Source organism: Scylla paramamosain, chromosome 21, assembly GCF_035594125.1.
Source record: "Scylla paramamosain isolate STU-SP2022 chromosome 21, ASM3559412v1, whole genome shotgun sequence".
Classification (NCBI taxonomy): domain Eukaryota; kingdom Metazoa; phylum Arthropoda; class Malacostraca; order Decapoda; family Portunidae; genus Scylla; species Scylla paramamosain.
The window spans coordinates 3,470,275-3,489,793 of NC_087171.1; the positions used below are offsets into that span (position 1 = coordinate 3,470,275).

Genomic DNA, 19,519 nt, shown 5'->3' on the forward strand with positions numbered 1-19,519 from the left:
TCCTCCCTTACCACCCTTCTCTCTCTCTCTCTCATTTAGTTTCATGTGGATTTTCATCTGCCGGGAAGCATAATTTCTGTAAATTTTCTGCCCTCTCTATATTCAGGTTTCTTTAATAATTCGGGATTTCTTGAGATCCACAAGAACTTTGGATCTTCAGATATTTCGGTAGATCTGGCGCACAGGGCACTGGTGTAGGTGAGAAGCAAAGTATAAAACTAATGTAGAATCCTCGGAGAGGAGCGAAACTAGCATTAAATCAACTGATTGTCAGTCACTTGTAGTTTCACACCAAGACAATGCCAGTGTGTTTAAATTATATTGCATAATTTTGAGAGAAAAAAAAAATGCCGGCAATATCGAACACTTACAGTAATGTGGAGTATGTGGGTTTTACCCATTTTGTCTATTTTTATATGCCATTCCCTACTAGAAATAAATAAATAAATAAACAGTTTCTTCAGTAATTTTTATTTCCTTTTCTATAAACTTGAGAGATTTAACTTAAAACACACTACATAGGTCATGTTTAAATTAATTAAACGTCTTTGGTACAATTCATGACTAGTCATTTTAATCTGTACATTCATTATAAATAATTTATACACTGGGCCTCCACTCCATGCACTAAAATAAATTCAACATTAACACATCCATGGCAATCTTACCTGAACCTTAAAATAATACAGTAGCAAACATAAACAACTGAATTCAAAGAATATACTGAACAGTCTTTATTTTTTTTACATAATCGAATGCTACAGTTATAAATACACTGTATATATATATATATATATATATATATATATATATATATATATATATATATATATATATATATATATATATATATATATATATATATAAACTCTGAGGATGCTGTCCCATGCCCTGTCACTATTAGTAATTAGCTCACTACATTCTACATTAATTTTCATGAAATTAAGAAATCTTAAACATTTCTCACTCTCACAAAATACTTGAATAAAACACATATACTCGTATTTGTATGTAAACTATACTCCTAGTATCCCTGAGACAAGGGGATTTAATGAATGCATCTCCACATTGCCTGCATGTTAAAAGGTGGTGGCCAACAAGGAGAAGGATGGAGGGCTTAGAATCCCTCTCTTGGGTACTTTTCCTTCACAGTAGAAGAAAGAAACGGAGAAGAGGCTTTTCTGTTGCTTAAATCTTACCTGGAATTGTAATATCCAATAAGGAGTACATAGCAGGTTGTATTATTAGTCATTATATGTTGCCATTGATTTTTCAGATTAAACATGGCTACACCTCTGCATTCACCAACATTTTAATTAATAACCTCATCATTTCTCAGATAAAACACAAAGAGGCAAGTGTTCTTCAATGTAAGGATAAAGTGTAATTCACTGAGAAGAGATTGTGTACTCACAAAAAGTGGCAAACTCTGGAGCCACACTATCCAAAAAGGGAAAATAAGAAGACAATGATGATGATGATGCAATTCAAGGAGGAACTCTTATCTGGCAATCAAATAATCATTCCTCTGATCATTACCATTGTTATCTTTCATAACACACACACATATAGGTTTCTCTTCAATAGTAAAGGAAAGGCATTGTGAGATTAAAATATTCCATGATTCCTTGGGCTCATGGTGAGTATTCATCTATCATACACGTGACAATCTAACCTAAAACATTGTTTTGATTAATATGTGCACATATACAAACAAAAACCTAACATGACACCTGGAGTGTTGGTGAGAGCTGACTGACTCAATACTGTAAATTATTTCATTATGATCTTCAAGTATAAATTAACTGAATATATCCCGAGGATTACTTTGCCTCAATAGTATACATGAATGTGCTGCAGAATGAGATGGAACAGAAATACGGATATGTCAGAAGTAGGGAGGAGAGCTATACTCTGTGGAGTACTGGAGATGGAGGTTGGTGAAAGAAGATTAGTAAGAAAACTGAAGACCTGGAGACAGACTATGTGGAGGAAGATAAAAGAAGGATAAGCACCAGAGAACAGATAGTCTACAACCACAAACACTGGGTGAGACTCATAAGCTGCCTAGCTCCCATAAAGGAAAATATGGACATTAAATGAAATGGTGGTGATAATGATGGTATACATGTTACTGTTCCTTTAATTTAGCATTACACAAGTTATGTATGCCATACTGAATATTAGAAACTTCTCCAATACTGTATAAGCCAGTCCACTATGGAATGCTGCCAAACAATAAGAAAATCCCATTAAACATTAGGATCATAAAAATAAGACAAAATATGGCCACAGCCAGCTGCAGCACCAGTTTAATTAGCAAACTGCCACAAAACTTAAAGCACCATTGTGAACTGCACTGCATATCAGGTGAAGCTGCCAAGCTTGTTCTACTGTCCATTGGAAATATATTAGCTAATATAGATCATTCATTCAAGATCACCAATGTGCAGACCAAGTTCTACATAGATAGTTTGGCCACAAGCATCTCCATTACTTTAAGCTTCACTCACACACATTATAGCATAGTTAAAATATTAAGTCTAATTCTATAAAGCCAAAACCCAGAAACCAAGCAGCAGTCAGCCCTTCTTGAAAAGACTGCAAGTCACATAATACACAAAACATGCAATAAAGTGTGAACAATGTTGTGCATGTCATCAGGCATATATGTACTGCATCTTGGCACACCTGCTCAGCCCCATGTGGTGGTGCCTCTAGTTCCAGGTCCTTTCTGTGTTCCAACCAGAAGCTCCTGAAATATTCACAGCACTTCTCATACAGAGGCCAAATAAACAAGGCTTGATAGGGAAAAAAATAAATATGTAACAAAAGACATAACAGAAGGCAGCCTATCTAATAGTAAGGTATCAGATGAGCTAGAAATATGTCAAGTAAGAGAAAATGAGAAACCAGAAAATAAATACACCTTAGATTATAAGAGTAGGAAAATGTTGATGGGATCAGTGATGTCTTTATCCTACACTACATTGTACTGATAATGCTGATTATGGCTAAAAGTTATTTAAAATTTACTTAAATTATAGGATGTATGAATTCTACAAGGGATGAAAAATCAAATTACAAAGTACCTTCATCTTAGTATCTAGACAACACACAACACAATTTTTCTAATCTACATAATCCTTTTCATTTGGCATCCACTTGATCCTGTCTGTAGGTGAAAGCATTTGAATAATTGTTTCCATTAATACTAAGCACAGATATTAGCAGTGTTCAGCATGTGTACTAAATTTTTCCTGAAAAGGAACAAACACAGGGTTCTTTGTATGTTTCCACATGTGGTAGCTCCAAGCCATATTGTTAGCACAACCCTCACCACAGATGTTGCATTTAAAGGGTTTGGGTTCCTCAGGAGCCTTACATTTATGGTTCTCAAGAAAATGAAGTGATGAATATTTCTTTTTACACACACCACACTCAAACTGCTTGGATTTACCGTGAGTTGAATAATGCCGCTGAAGATCACACTTCTGGAAGAAACTACGACCACAAATCTCACACCTGTGGGGCTTGTAACCAGTGTGTGCAAGTCTGTGTCTGCGCAAGGCACTGATGTGTGACAGTCCTGCCCCACAGAGGTCACACTTGTACGGTTTTGCTGCTTCATGACTTTCATTATGTTCAAGGAGTTCCTCTTTATATACAAATTCCCTATCACACATGGCACATTTGTAGGGTTTATCTGGCATTGCACAGGACATGACATTTGGCATCACATGAACAGAATCCATCTGGGCATTCATAATATATTCGTTATCTTTCATATGACTGTCCATGTGTTCATCATAGGAAGCCTTTGTATAAAATGTCCTGCAGCAGATATGACACCTGGTTTCTAAATTTCTTTCAGGTCGTCGCTTTCTCTTCATCAGTTCATAGTCTTCCTCATGAGGCTCAATGTGTGAAATCATATTAATGTTCTGAGGGATGGGTGTTGGCTGCATCTGTGGAGGTCCCTGAGGAGTGCCCAACATCCCCAAGGAATATGGATGGTGACAGTTGTTTGTTAGCAGACCTGAATGCACCCCTACTGGTGTCTGGTGACTGGTGGGGGGCGGTGGGGGTGGTGGTGCAGGTAAAGGCGAGGAAAGTGGTGAAGTAGATTTTGGACGTCCAGTCAGATTTAGTGGCGAACATCTTGCACCATTAATTGTCAAGTTGGAAGGCTCAGTTTGTGGAGAGTAAGTATACTGGAAGCCTTGTTCCATGTGTGTTGAGACTTCCAGATCCTCAGGGTTGATGGGTGTGTTTCCCACTCGTATGTCTAACTGAGGTTCAAAGGCACAGGGACTTAATGAGAATGTCTCCAGGTTGAACTGTCGCCAGTGTGTGTTGATGTGCGTCATGACTGTGACAGCATCAGGAGGAAGATCCAAGCCACAGAAACGACATCTCTCCCCTACTGACGTTCCATAGCCAGCCATTCTCCACTACTATCTGGAAACAACAGGAAAACATCACATAAAAGTTGGAAAAACTATAGTATACTGTGTAGTCGTAAAATTCTGTAAAGTCATATTAGCTTCTTCAAGTGTACATTTGTTCATTTCTTTTAGGGTGAGGAAATATGGGAAGGTCTACATTGCATGATTTACATAAAAATCTACTATTTTCACCTCATTCAACCCTCTTCTTCCCAGCAACACAACTTAATTTTCATATAATTCCTTGATCAATAGTAACTTTAAGGCATGAATATATATATATATATATATATATATATATATATATATATATATATATATATATATATATATATATATATATATATATATATATATATATATATATATATATATATATGACCTGTATAGTGGAATTAGTAATGATGTTAGTAAATTTGTGTATGACACAAAGATAGGTAGATTAATTAGGTCAGAATTGGATGCCATCACCTTGCAGGCAGATTTAGATAGGATGAATGAATGGACAGAGAGATGGTAAATGCAGTTTAATATCAACAAATAAGTTAGCATAGGTAGAGGAAACCCACACAGTAGGTAGACAATAAACAATGAAACTCTGGTAGGTTCAGGGTACGAAAAAGATTTAGGAGTTATAGTTAGCTCTGAACTCCATGTAGGAAAGCAATGCATAGAAGCCAGAAACAGGGCAAATAGGGTATTAGGATTCATTTTTAGGAGTGTTAAAAGTAGAAGGCCCAAAGTAATATTAAAGTTATATTTGGCGCTGGTCAGACCTCATCTAGACAATGCTGTGCAGTTCTGGTCCCCACATTACAGGAAAGATATAGGTCTATTAGAATCATTACAAAGGAGAATGACTAAAAGAATACAAGGGATAAGGAGTATTCCTTACGAGGCGAGACTGAAGCTGTTAAATTTACATTCTTTAGAGGGACATAGGTTAAGAGGGGACCTGATAAAAATCTTTAAGTTGTATAAGGGTTATAACAAGGGGGGGATGTAAGCAAAATTCTTAGGATCAGCAACCAGTATAGAACAAGAAATAATGGGTTCAAGCTTGAAAAATTTAGCTTTAAGCAAGCAGATGTTAGTGATATTGGTCTGTAATTAAGTGGGTCATAATGGGAATCTTTTTTTATAAATATGAGTTACTAAAGATTTTTTCCAGATTACAGGAAAAGAACCCAAAATATAAGAGGAATGAAAAATTTGTAAAAGAGGATAAGTCAGCAAGGATACACAGGATTTAAGAAAAAGGGGATGCATTTCATCAGGTACCATGGGGTATGAACCATCAAGTTGGTTAATAGCTGAAATAACATCATTGATGGAAATGTCAATATCAGAGATAATAGTATCAGATACCTGGTAAGGAGAGGGAGGATCAGGATTAACAGAGGTATAAACAGATGCAAAGAATGCAGCCAGCAATTCTGATATAGCTCTAGGATCACATATTAGTTCTTCAGTGAGGGACATGAGTGGACCAACAGCAGGGGCACTGACCTTCTTCCTTTGGATGGAAGCATGAAATACTTTGGAATTGGTAATGAGTAAAACTGCAATAGAGGTTTCATAATTGGATTGGGCAATAGCAGCATAATTGCTGAAGTGATAGATCTAAAGATGCCTGGAGAGAATTTCTACCATATTGACAATGTGCAAGTTTATATTTTTTCCACAAGTCTGATCTTTGAGCTTTTTGAATCAAGAGGAGGCTTAACCAGCCAAGGAGAATCTGAAGAAGTGGAAATGTATTTAGATGGGATGTATCTCTTAATGAGTGGATTAACAATGCTTAAAAAACAAGAGAACTGCAGATGACCGTGGGTGAATGAGAGGCTTTCAAACATCACCTTGAACTTTTCTCCAGTCCTTGTCTATGATTTCCTTTATTTCTCTGATGTTAGCTTTCTCCTGCATTAATCACAAATCATCTCATAGGTCATATATATTAAAAACAACAATGGCCCTAATACTGATCCTTGTGGCACCCCACTAACTACATGACCCCACTTGGATTTAGAGCCATCTATTAAAACTCTTTGTCGCCTGTCACTTAGCCACGACCTTATCCAGCCTAACACCTTCCCATCTATCCCATGTGCCCTAACCTTTCTCAGAAGCCTCTGATGGGATCCCAAAACCTTTACTGAAGTCGAAATATAAGATGTCATAACTATCACCATTATCTACTGCCTCATACACATTACTGTAAAAACTTAACAAGTTCGTCAAGCAAGACTTCCCCTTTGTGAAGCCATGCTGTGACTGATTTATCAAGTTATGTTTGTCTAAATGCTCACTAATGTTCCTTGCTATTAATGACTCTAATATTTTACCTACAACTGAAATTAAGCTGACAGGTCTATAATTAGACACTAAAGTTTTATCTCCTTTCTTAAAGATGGGTACTACATTAGCCTGCCTCCACATTACTGGTACCTCACCTGACTCAAGTGATTTCCTAAAGACAGAAACTAACAGCTCACTAATAACCTCTTTGCATTCCTTAAATACTCTGGGATATATTTCATCTGGTCCTGGTGTCTTGAATTTTTTTAAGCCTATCTATCTCCTGTTCCATTATCTCCTTAGTTATGTAAATATCTGTCAGCTTCTCATTCTCATCTACTCTAAAAATCTGTTCACTATTTGGCATATCCTGCATGTTTTCCTGGATGAAGACAGTTAAAAATACTCATTCAGAATTTTACTAATCTCCTCCCCAGAACTAACCAGCTCTCCATCTGCTGCCTTTAATGGACCTATAGTATCCTTATTCTTCATCCTGTATACCAGATAAAATCCCTTGGGGTCCATCTTCACCTGGCTGGCTACCTTTAATTCATAATTGCCCTTAGCTTTCTTCATTAACCCCCTGACTGTTCTAATTCATTATATTGTGGCCTTGAAACCTCTTCACCTGCCCTTAATCTCTTATATATACTTCTCTTCTGCCCTATATAGTGTTTTAACCTAATAGTAATCCATTTAGGGTCATTTTTCTGTGATCTTATAGCTCTATACAGGATGTTTGCTAACTGTCCTGTATGCAATTTATCTACAAAATACAACAAAAAATGCAACTCATCTACATTTACTTCACCTAATCCCCTCATCTCACCCCCTTCCATCCTCTCCACTCCCTCATCTACTTGTCTTGACCTCACCTCTCTCATCTCAGCATGACCTGACCCTCCAACATACACCTATCTCCCCCTCTCTTTCTCCTCTGCCCCTTACATCTTCCCTCCTCTTGTCCTACACCCTTGCACCTCACCTCACCTCTCTCATCCTGACTTATCTCTCTCAACTCCGTCCCAGACCTGACCTCAAACTGCATCCATGCCAGTCAACTCCTTGGAGGTACCTTTTTAATTCATCAAAATCTGCACTCTTAAAGTCAAGTATTTTACTAATGTTTTTGCTTCTAAAAGTTTCTTCCCATTTTAATTTGTACCTAATTTCCCAATGGTCACTATTATCTAGCTGTCCTCCAACCTCTACCTGCGTGACTGTTTCCTCACTGCTAGTAAGAAATAAATCTAGAATATTGTTCTCCCTTGTGGGTTCTACAACTACCTGTTTTAAAAAATTATCTTGAATTACCTTAAGAAATTCATCTGCTTCCTTGTTACCCACAATCAGGCTCCAGTCGATATTCCTAAAATTAAAATCTCCTGTCACACGTACCTGACTGTACCTTCCTGCTCTTTTACCCTTCCTACTACCTAAACAATTCTCCAATCCCTATTAAAGATAATGCATCTGATTTAGGAGTACTGATTGACACTTCTCTTAAATTCCAACATATTGCCAATACTGTAAACAATGCAAGGGAACTATCTTGTAGTATCATCAAAGCTATAATCAATTGAGAGGCTTCCTTTATGATCCCCCTATATGTACCCCATATTCATCCACTGTTGGAATATGCATCTTCTTTCTGGAACACAGGTTATATCAAGGACTTACATCTGTCAGAATCAGTTCAATACAGATGGACTAAGAAAATTTATGGACTTTAAAAACAAAACTATACTATGAACCAAGACTTTAAAACAATTCTCTGTTAAGGGAAGATAGTAAATTTTTAGATTTCTACCATAGTCCCCCTAACCTAGCTGGGGGGCTGCACTGCCCTGGCCCCCCTCCAGGGATACTAATCTAACCTAACCTAGCTGGGGGGTTGCCCCTTCCTTGACCCCCCCCTCCTCAGTGATACTAATCTAACCTAACCTATCCTACAGGATTGGGTCTAGGGAATTTTTTGGGGGAAGTGCCCATGTCTATTTTGAAAACTATGGATTTTCCACAGAAACTCAGAGAGATATAGTTTCTTAGAATCCAGTAAGGTATGCAAAACTCACATGAATTTTATAGAGTATGATGGTGTAAATCTAAAATAATACCAGGAAGATTACTGAGACATGACCTAATTTATTATTGGAAAATTTTTCATGGTCTTTGCCACCTATCCCCTGAAATTCTTTTCCCTCGCCCACCTTATCCAAGCATTAGAGGAAACTACCTAAAAATTGCCTGCACACAGTCTTATCTTGAAATACGCAAACGATTTTTCAATTAAAGATGTGTATCAATTTGGAATACCTTACTTGATGCTGTTGTATCTGCCATGACTTTGGCATCCTTTAAATGAGCTTTGTCTTGTCTTGTCTTTGTCTTGATCTGCTATTTGATTATTACTAATCCAGCAACTTGCATCTATAACTCTGTTCTCACCCCCCCTCACTATGCCACAGTGGATATTCTTGTGCCTATCTCTTTTAGCTGCTATGATGCACTTTCCAGTCATTACATCTTAGTACTTTATTTGTTTTGTATATTCTTAATAATTTGGGTCCTAGTGTCGATGTGGGGTCCCAGGCTGGATGGGCTATGTCTGGCAGTTGCTAGTTGTGTATTTTTCTTGCTTTGTTACCAGGTCAGGCGAGGATACTACTCTCTCTCTCTCTCTCTCTCTCTCTCTCTCTCTCTCTCTCTCTCTCTCTCTCTCTCTCTCTCCAGACAGATATCACTATTATGTTCCTAAATGTGCATAGTCTGTGTTTCTCTCTCTCTTTCTTATCAGAGACCACATATCAACATGACAGCTATAATGTGTGTGTGTGTGTATGTGTGTATGAGAGAGAGACACACACACACAATTAGCACAGCCTGCAGTAATACAACCAGGCAAATAGACAGAGAGACAGACCTTCTATACCCCAACACGCACACACACACACACACACATTGAAGAAGACATTGTGAAAATACGAGAAGAAATATGTAGCTTAAAAGCAATGATAAAGGCATGGGAGGAAGAAAGAGAAGTGTGTGGTGACAATGTAAAAAAGATATCCAGTGATATATTAGAGATGAAAAAAGGGAGATGGAAAAAGAAAAAGAAAACAAAGAGCTGAGAGGAGAGGTGGCAAAAATAGTGAACTTAAACAAGAAGTACTGTGAAGAAATTAAGAAACTCAAGAAAGAGAACAAAGAAAACTTTGCAAGAGAGAGAGGTTAGGGTTGGAGAAATTAAAGAGATAGTGACAAAAGAAGTCAAAAGCTGGAAAGAAGAGAGAGAACAACAAGAGGTGGACATGGAGGAGATAATAAGGCAACAGCAACAGGAACAGGATATGGAAAAGAAAGTGATAAAAATAAAGGAAAAAAGTAATCTTGTGAGAGACAGTACAGAGAAAGATGTGTGTGGTGGTATTTAGGGTTAAGGAGAAGAACCTACCCATGAAAATAGATAGAGAGAAAGAAAAAAGTGAAAAAGACTAAGAAAATGATAGCAAAAGTGGCAGAGCAAGGAGAGGGGATAATCAAACAAACTGAAGATGTTTACAGGATTGGAAAGTACGAAGAAAATGGAACAAGACCAGAGAAAATAAGATTCACAGCAGCAGAACATGTCTCATAAAGAACAGGAAAATTGGCAAAAGCATAAGGAATAAAGGAAATATGGATAAAAAGAGACATGAACGAAGAAGGGAGAAGTAAACTGAAAGAATTGAGAGTAGAGGGCCAATAAAAAAAATGGGGAGAGAACACAGGAACAAGTGAGAAGATTCACCTGGAAAGTTGTGGACATGAAAGTGAGGAAATGGTGGCACAAAGATGCCATGCAAGATCACCAAGCAGAAGTTTAAAGATTATGTATACTGATATAGATGGTTTGGTGTCGAGCCTATTGGAACTTAGAGACAACTTAAAGAACAATAAGCCAGATGTGGTATGTTCAACAGAAACCAAACTAAAAGAGGAAATAAAGTTGGGATTTGCAAAGGAAGGATATAGCACATGGAGGAGAAACAGAAAAGGAAAGGGAGGAGGAGGAGTGATGATACTGGTAAAACAGAATATTGTTGTTGAGGAAGTGGAATGTGGTTATGGAATGGCAGAAACATTGAGTGTTGTGATTAAGATCAAAGGAAATGAAAAAAAGGAAAATAATTGATGTACATATCACTAAAAACTAATGCATGGGAGACCAATAAATTTAAAAGCATGCAACTAGAAACAAGAACTAGTATAAAGAAAATGATAAGGAAAAGTAACAGTGCTCTTAGTATGCAACTTCAACAATAAAGGAATTAACTGGGAGGAGATGGAAGTGAAAGAAAATGTCGGGTCATCGAGTGAAGAACCTATGCAAACCATGATGGTAAATACAATGAACAATGGGTGAATAACCCTACAAGATGCAGAGGAGAAGAAGAATCATAACAGTTGGACTTAGTGTTTACAAACACCCCAGAAAGTGGATCAAGTATACATTGTCAGAGTCCACTGGGAAGAAGTGATCATGTGATAATAGAAACAGTACCACAGGAGGAAAGTGTTGCACATGAAAGAACAATACAGAAATGGGAGACAGAACTATGCTAAGGCAAACTTTGCAGAGCTTAATAAGTTTTATTGAAAAATTAACTGGAAAGAGCTATTTGAAGGTAAAGTAGTGCAAAAAAAATATGAGATATTTTTGAACAAGTATAGAGAGGGGATGCAACAGTATGTGCCAAGTTATAAAAGTGAAAATTGGGAAGCATGAATGGTATAATGCCAGGTGTGTAGAAGCAAAAAAAGAGAAAGGACAGGGGATAGAAGAAAATGATGAGACAACTGAACAGAAATATTAGAGAACACAGAAAGGCAAGGAATGAAAATAGTAAAATAAGAAGAGAAGAAACTTTGAAAGTGACTTAGTAAGAAAATGCAAGGAAGAACCCAAACTCTTCTACAGATACATAAAAGGGAAAATGAACAAGAAATGAACAAGAAATAAGGATGGCATAAACAAATTAAAAAGGGAAGGAAAAATTTACGAAACTACTGAGGAGATGAGTGAACTAATGAATGAGAGTTTTCAATCTGTGTTTACAAAGGAAACCGAATTTCTGGTACCGAAAGTGGTTTCACAGAATGAGGGAATACAGGAGGTAAAAGTAAAGAGACAAGAAATCAAGAAACTGCTGGAAGAGCTGGGTGTTAGAAAAGCTATGGGACCAGATCAAGTAAATGGATGGATATTAAAAGAATGCAGAGAACAAATGGAAGAACCCATGTGGAGTGTAATTAGCAGCTCATTGAGAGAAGTTAAAGTACCAAGGGAATGGAAAAGAGCTAACATAGTGCCAATATACAAAGAGGGAAATAAAATGGAACCATTAAATTATAGACTGGTGTCACAAACAAGTATTGTAAGCAAGCTCTGTGAAATAGTAAGTAATTAAATACATATGGGTGGAATATCTAGATGAAAAGATAATTACAGAAAAGCAATTTGGATTCAGGAAAGGGAGATCCTGTGTCACAAATCTACTGAGTTTTTATACTAGAGTAATAGATGGAGTGCAAGAGAGGGACGGATGGGTTGATGCGGTATACCTGGATCTCAAAAAAAATTCAATAAAGTTCCCCACAAAAGCTTTATGTGGAAGCTAGAGAATGGAGGAGGATTAAAGGGAGCAACACTGAGATGAATGAAGGATTATTTACAAGAGAGAGAAATGAGAACACCAATCAGACACTAAATCAAGTTGGTGTAGAGTGACAAGTGGGGTACTGCAAAGATCTGTGTTGGCACCTTTTATGTTTCAAATATATGTGAATGATATGACAGAGGATCTAAATAGCTATATAAACCTGTTTGCTGATGATGCAAAAATAATTAAAATAATAAAGAATGAAAATGACTGCAAGGAGTTACAAAAGGATATTAACAAGATACGTGCATGGAGCCAAAGATGGAAACTAGAATTTAACCCCAGAAAATGCCTTGTGTTGGAAATAGGAAAAAGTAAAGAGAGACCTTCATGGAAGAACAAATTGGGAGGAGAAATAATAACAAAAGTAATGAAGAAAAACATTTGGGAGTAATGATTCAGAACACACTATCACCTGAAAGACACATAAACATGATATTCGGGTCTACATACAGCTTGTTAACAACCATTAGGGTGGCATTTAACTATTTAGAATAAGAAATTATGAAGAAAATTATAACAAGCATGATACAACCTAAATTGGAATTCACAGCAATAGTTTGGGCTCCACATAGAAAAAAAGATATACGAAAACTGGAAAGAATACAGAGGAGAGCAACAAAGATGGTACCAGAATTGAAAGACTTAAACTATGAAGAGACTTGAAAAGATGGGATTACCAACACTACAAGAGAGAAGAGAAAGAGACCTGTTAACAAAGTACAAATTAGTAAACAATATAGAAAGAATAGACAGAAATGACTTGGTACCACAGATGGAGGAGGGAGAGAGACATACAAGAGAGCATGGGAAGAAAATAATAAAGAAGAGTGGATGTTCAAGCGTCATCAAGAAATACAGCTTCCCATATAGAACTAATGAAATCTGGAATGATTTGAAGGAAGAGGTGGTTGCAGTAAACAGTGTACACATTTTTAAAGAAAAACTAGATAAATATGGTTATGGAGACAGGGCAAAATGAGCTTTGGCTCCAGCCCTGTATAATACAGCTAGGTAAATACACACAAAGTAAGCACGTCTAGCAATGTAAAAGACTCACTTGGAGTATCTTGTCTGGAGAGAGAGAGAGAGAGAGAGAGAGAGAGAGAGAGAGAGAGAGAGAGAGAGAGAGAGAGAGAGAGAGAGAGAGAGAGAGAGAGAGAGAGAGAGAGAATACTACAAGAAAAATACAAAACTGGCAACTCAGATCTGCCGGACGCGGCCCTTCCAGCCAGGGACCCCATGTCGACACTAGAGGCTATAATTTGGACTGGCGCATCAGTAGTGTGAGGCTTTCGTGGACCCCCTCTTGGATTGGTTGGTGTTTGGGGATGCCCACCAAGTAAGAATACCAGGTATGAATACCCGGCCATTTGTTCCTCTACGCCCTACAGAAAGACATACTGACCGATCTTCGGCTAGGTCTGAGCCCACTCACACACCACACGTCCACACACAGGGACAGCGAGGCAACAACCCCTCGGGTTACATCCCATACCTACTTGCTGCTAGGTGGACAGGGGCTACACATTAAGAGGTTTGCCCATTTGCCTTGCCGCGCCCGGGGTTCGAAACCCGGGCCTTCTCAGTTGTGAGCCGAGCGTGCTAACCACTACACCAGAGTCAGTGCCGAAACACCTGGCAGAGTTACAGAGATCAATAACCTAAGGAACTGCGAAATCTGATACCAGCCACGGGACGAGAGACAAAAATCTTTCCATGATTACCATTTTTCTCATACTAATAAATTACGCAAATGGATGTCCACTCATACCTAGTATAAAGGTAAACATATACAAGTTTTATTTTCATATACCGCTTCATGATATTCTTACTAGAAACACTTGATCCGTGGCCTGCAGCTTCTGGACGCCATGGGAACGCAGCTAGACGGCAAAATATTTTCCTCCTCTCCCCGTTAACTAAACACTTCCCCGACAATATGTTCATGAACCAAATAGAAGGAGTTTAGATGGAGGTTAGGCACCCGGTTTTACGATCCTGAACACAGGGGGAATTGGAGTCTATGCGGTTATCTATTTGGGTTCCGATACTTTGTATGGTGTTCTATTGAAACAGTGACAGTCTAGGGGCGGCGCACTTGAAAAAAAAGGTGGGGATTAGGGATTAGAAAACTGTGATAATGTGATACGCCTTTCAAGCATTACTTTTTTTAAACAATAGTTTATCCTCTCTCTCTCTTTCTCTCTCTACTGCTGTTGTTAATTTGAATATATATATATATATATATATATATATATATATATATATATATATATATATATATATATATATATATATATATATATATATATATATATATATATATATATATATATATATATATATATCCCACTATAAAACAATTGCCAGCCCACTATGGGGTAGTATGCCCATAGTGAACTAGCCCAGTCTATGGATAATTATTTTGATGCTTACGGTGCAGGAGCTTGTGGTGAACGGTTTGATAGGGTGCTTGCAGCAGGTAACCGATGCATACTGAATTTTATGCCGCTCTTGGAAGCTCAAAGGCAATAAAAAAAATCAATATATATGAGTTTGCCAACTTCTCGTCTCAATTCCACCCCTGGAAACATGAAATTCCCTCCTTCGGGGGAATTTCCCTCTGTTTGAGAACCCCTGGCCTAGGAAAAGCGATAGACATACAAAAGAGGTTATTTTACACTTGGAAAGGATTTATATAACTTTATTGCAAAAATAACACCAAATTAATTACAAACGTAAGTTTCCTTCTGTCATACAAATACCTAGAAGTAAACAGGGAATACACGATGATTGCGTTGTAACATTGCAATAATGAAAAATGCTAATATTACAGTGAAAGTTAACGAAGTATTGCCATTTGCCAATTGTAGTAAAAAACGTACATACATGTGAATTCAAGGATAAAAGAAGCTAATACTATCCACTAGAGCCCGACAGGAGGGCGTAGACTGATGCTTTACATCACAATGTCAGGTGATATGACCACAGCTCTACACTGTCACCGGAAACAATGGGATGAGCTATGCACCACTTCTCTGACTCTACCATAAAACACACAAACAGCCTCACACTCTAGGCCTCGTCACGTCACCAGGCGGGGGACAACCAGTTGACTTTTCTCCCGACTCTGTAACACTTCATACCTTTGTTGCGAATTATTATAGGCCCTGATGGTATGGTCACCACTGACACTCGTCACGGCGAAGAGGTTGTAGTACCTCGCGACTGGATGTCCTCTAGACTCAAGCGGAGCACGTAGGGTCCCGCTGGGTCAGAACTCAGGCTTTCCAGCCGCAGTGCGTCAACTTCGGCGGCGGCGGCGCGCGCCCCTGGTTGACTTCCTAAGTCTATTACGGAAATTGTACTTAACATATCATCTCCATTTAAAAGAGAGAGAGAGAGAGAGAGAGAGAGAGAGAGAGAGAGAGTCTGTGTGTCTGTGAAATTGTTATCATTGTAGAAAAAAGACAAAAAAAAAAAAAATATATATATATATATATATATATATATATATATATATATATATATATATATATATATATATATATATATATATATATATATATATACACGAGTATGCAAAGGTTGACTTTCAAGTGTTAAGCTTCAAAAAGAACAAAGTAAATAGCAATAACAGCAAATTATATTTAATCCATGTAATTTATAATAAAACATCATGCTAAAGAAGTTTGTTGACCCTAATCCTTTTTCCTTCTGGCAGCGTTTGGAAGTGAACGCACGTGACTAGTGTCGTGAAAACGGTAGAACTTGAGTATCGGTCCGTGATTAGTATCTTCATCTGAAAGGCATGACTCCCTCTGAATACATTAGGGAAATATATCCCTTCATATGCTACAGACAAACATTAGGTCAGAAAATTCAAGCGTGACACGGAAAGCCTCGAAGATGATCCGAGGTCATCCACAGTTGCCACACCAGAGAACCTTATATATATATATATATATATATATATATATATATATATATATATATATATATATATATATATATATATATATATATATATATATATATATATATATATATATATATATAAGGATGGCTATGCTGGTTCAACGATCACCATCTCGTCAAACAGCACACTACTTGGGAACGTTCCTGAAGCAAGCCAGAAACATTCTGAAGAACTTATTCTGTGGAGGGTGCGTTCTCGCCGTCCTCTTATTTCAGAGCAGTAGCGCACCAACAATTTGGTACCCATTGAAGCTAATCCTGTAAAGTTCATGGCTTCATGCCTCACCATGGGCAATTCCTGGGTGTATCATTATCAGCTTGAGACCAAACAACACTTTAAGCAGTGGAAGCATGCTTCCTCTCCCACCACAAAGAAGGCCAGGGTCATGACCTCGCCTACAAAGGTCATGGAGTCGTTTTCTGAGATGTATGAAGTGTGATGATGGTGGTTTATCTCCATCTAAGACCACACCGTCACTGGACTTTAAACACTTTATTATGCTTGACAGGTATAAATATATCATTACATACAATTTTCAATAGGTCAGACAGCCTTTTACAAGCGGGAGCTTTATTGGCAATAGCAAGTAAAAATTTTGATTTTGTGAATAACATATTTTATAAAATAGTAGAATAGGTAATACAAGCTAATAACATATTTTATAAATAATAAAAGAGGTAATACAGGCTAATAGGAACTACTTATTAATATAAATCATACTAATAATACAGTACAATGATGGTAACTCTGGGAATGTAATATAATAATACTATAATATCTATGATAGTAGTGTAGAAATGTATCCGTATTTATTATCTGTAGATAGCAACGTGTGACTAGTAAGAGGACAACATGTGTCTCTTAAATTTGTCTTTAAAAGACGATAGGCTGGGTGAGTGTTTGGTATGACATAGTATATTATTCCATATTTTATAGGTCCTAGATACATTAGTGAATGTTTGTATAATGTTAAATTGGGTCTGGGTATATTTAGTGAGTACTGGTTCCTGGTTAGGTAATTGTGCACAGGTTGTGCATTGTAGTTATTAGAATTTATTCTTTGGTACATGTAAGATGCAATACTGAGTTTTGATAAGTCAGCAAGGTTTAAGGTATTTAGTTGTTTAAATAGTGGGGGTGTATGTTCACTAATCACTGTTTGTTATTATTCTGATAATTTCTTCATGTAGAACATTAAGACTGTACAGATGACAAAGGTGAGTTTGGAACCAAATAGGATTACAATAATTGAGATGAGGATATATGTGGGCGTAATACAAACATTTAAGAACATTATTTGGGGGCAAGATGTTTTATTTTGTGGAGTGGAAAAATTCTTGATAATTTTAGACATAGGTTGGGTAAGTGGTACTTAAAAGTTAGATTTTGTCACAAGTTATTCCAAGGAATTTAATTTTCTCTACTTGTGAGATGTCATCATTTAGTATAGTTAGATTGGGTAAAGGTTGATAGTAGGTAATACTTTTGGTAAATAGCATGTAGTAAGTTTTAAAGGTATTAACAGTAAGTTTATTAGATAAGCACCAGTTTGAAATTTTTCAAAGTTCTATATTTGCCTTATTAATTAGCTCAGTTGCTTTTCCTCTTGTCATATAAAGTGTTGAATCATCTGCAAATAATATAGTATGAAGTATATCACATACATTGGAGATATCATTAATGTATAGGAGAAAGAGTATAGGGCCCAGTATACTTCCTTGTGGTACTCCTAGGTTTACAGTTTTCATTGAGTAAATTAATTGATGTACTGTTGATAGCAGTATACTGTTCTCTGTTATTTAAATAAGACAAACCAGTCATAGAAGCATCCACAAATACTGTAGTGATACATTTCATTTTGGAGAATTTTGTGTTGGACTGTGTCAAAGGCCTTGCGGAAGTCGATGAAGATGGAAACAATGGATTTGTTATTATTAAGAGCTGTGTAAAGATCAGATGTAAAGATGTTTAATGCATCAAAAATGCTTAATCCTGGTCTAAAACCAAATTGTCTACTATCTAAAATTTCCATTTTGTTTAAAAATAGTAGTAGTTGTTTTTTCCATTAATGATTCAAATATTTTTGAGAAGATTGGTAATATGGAGATAGGTTTGTAATTTGATACATCTTTCTTGCAACCTTTTTTATGAATTGGGATTATTTTACCAAGTTTTAATCTATTAGGGAAGACACCTGTATTGATTGAATGGTTGAAAAGAATAGTAAGAGGTATGGCCAGTATGTCTTTGTTTTCTTTAATGATATCAACTGGTATCTCATCTAAGTGTCCTTTTTTTATTTTGAAGAACATATAACTTTTGTTGTATCATGATTTGTAATTGGGGGCATCACCATGGAGTGTGGGTAGTTTCCATGGAGAAAAGAGTTATAGTGGGTTTCTGTGGGTGGCAATTTGTGCACGAGCTCAGGGGCAATATTTGAAAAATAGTCATTAAATGCTTCTGATATTTCATGTGGGGTGTTCTTAATTTGATTGTTATGTACAACTGAGTTGACTGTTGAGTTGATTTTGGTATTAGAGTTTGAGAGTTCATTTATTGTATTCCATAACTTCCTAGTACTTAAACGAAAATCTGAGAATCTTTGTAGGTAGTAGTTTTCTTTAGTGAGTTTAATTATGTTAGTTAGGTAGTTTCTGTAGTTTTTATAATAAGAAAAGTTAATAATTCCTAATTTATATGCTTTTATATAGGGTGAATATATGTTGGAGAGATTTGATGATCCCTTGGGTGATCCATGGCTTCTGTAATCTTTTTGTTGATATGAGTTTAGTTACCTTAGGGAAGGAAGAGTAGTAAATATTGTACACTGTGTCCAGAAATATGTTGCAGTTTATGTTTGTATCTTGGTGTGTTAATAAGGAATTCCAGTGGGTTTCTGATAGTCTGGATTTAAATTTCTCACAATTTTCTCTTTTTCTTAACCTGAAGAATATTTTATGGTTCTTGTTAAGCTTTTCTAGGGTTGGGAGGTTTAGAAATACTGGAAGGTCATCACTTAAGGGAGAGAGGATACCAGGAGAGGAAGGAATTGTGAAGTTAGTCCAGATATGGTCTAGGAGGGA

General features: G+C 36.8%; 1 protein-coding gene across 5 annotated transcripts; it reads right to left on the minus strand.

The window, feature by feature from the left end:
* Positions 1 to 454: 454 nt before the first annotated feature.
* LOC135110866 (zinc finger protein 227-like) lies at positions 455 to 15,817 on the minus strand. 5 transcript variants are annotated; one of them, XM_064023489.1, is made up of 3 exons: positions 14,287 to 14,443; positions 3,461 to 4,461; positions 455 to 2,755 (listed from the first exon to the last, which is right to left on the minus strand). In XM_064023489.1, exons 2-3 carry the CDS (start codon positions 4,446 to 4,448, stop codon positions 2,718 to 2,720), a joined length of 1,026 nt encoding a protein of 341 aa, XP_063879559.1. In that variant the 5' UTR covers positions 4,449 to 4,461; positions 14,287 to 14,443; the 3' UTR covers positions 455 to 2,717. The 5 variants fall into 5 exon arrangements, with proteins under 5 accessions (XP_063879559.1, XP_063879557.1, XP_063879555.1 ...); XM_064023487.1 differs by lacking the exon at positions 14,287 to 14,443 and adding an exon at positions 15,601 to 15,817 and having other exon boundaries at positions 455 to 4,461; XM_064023485.1 differs by having other exon boundaries at positions 455 to 4,461.
* Between the last annotated feature and the right edge of the window lie 3,702 nt (positions 15,818 to 19,519).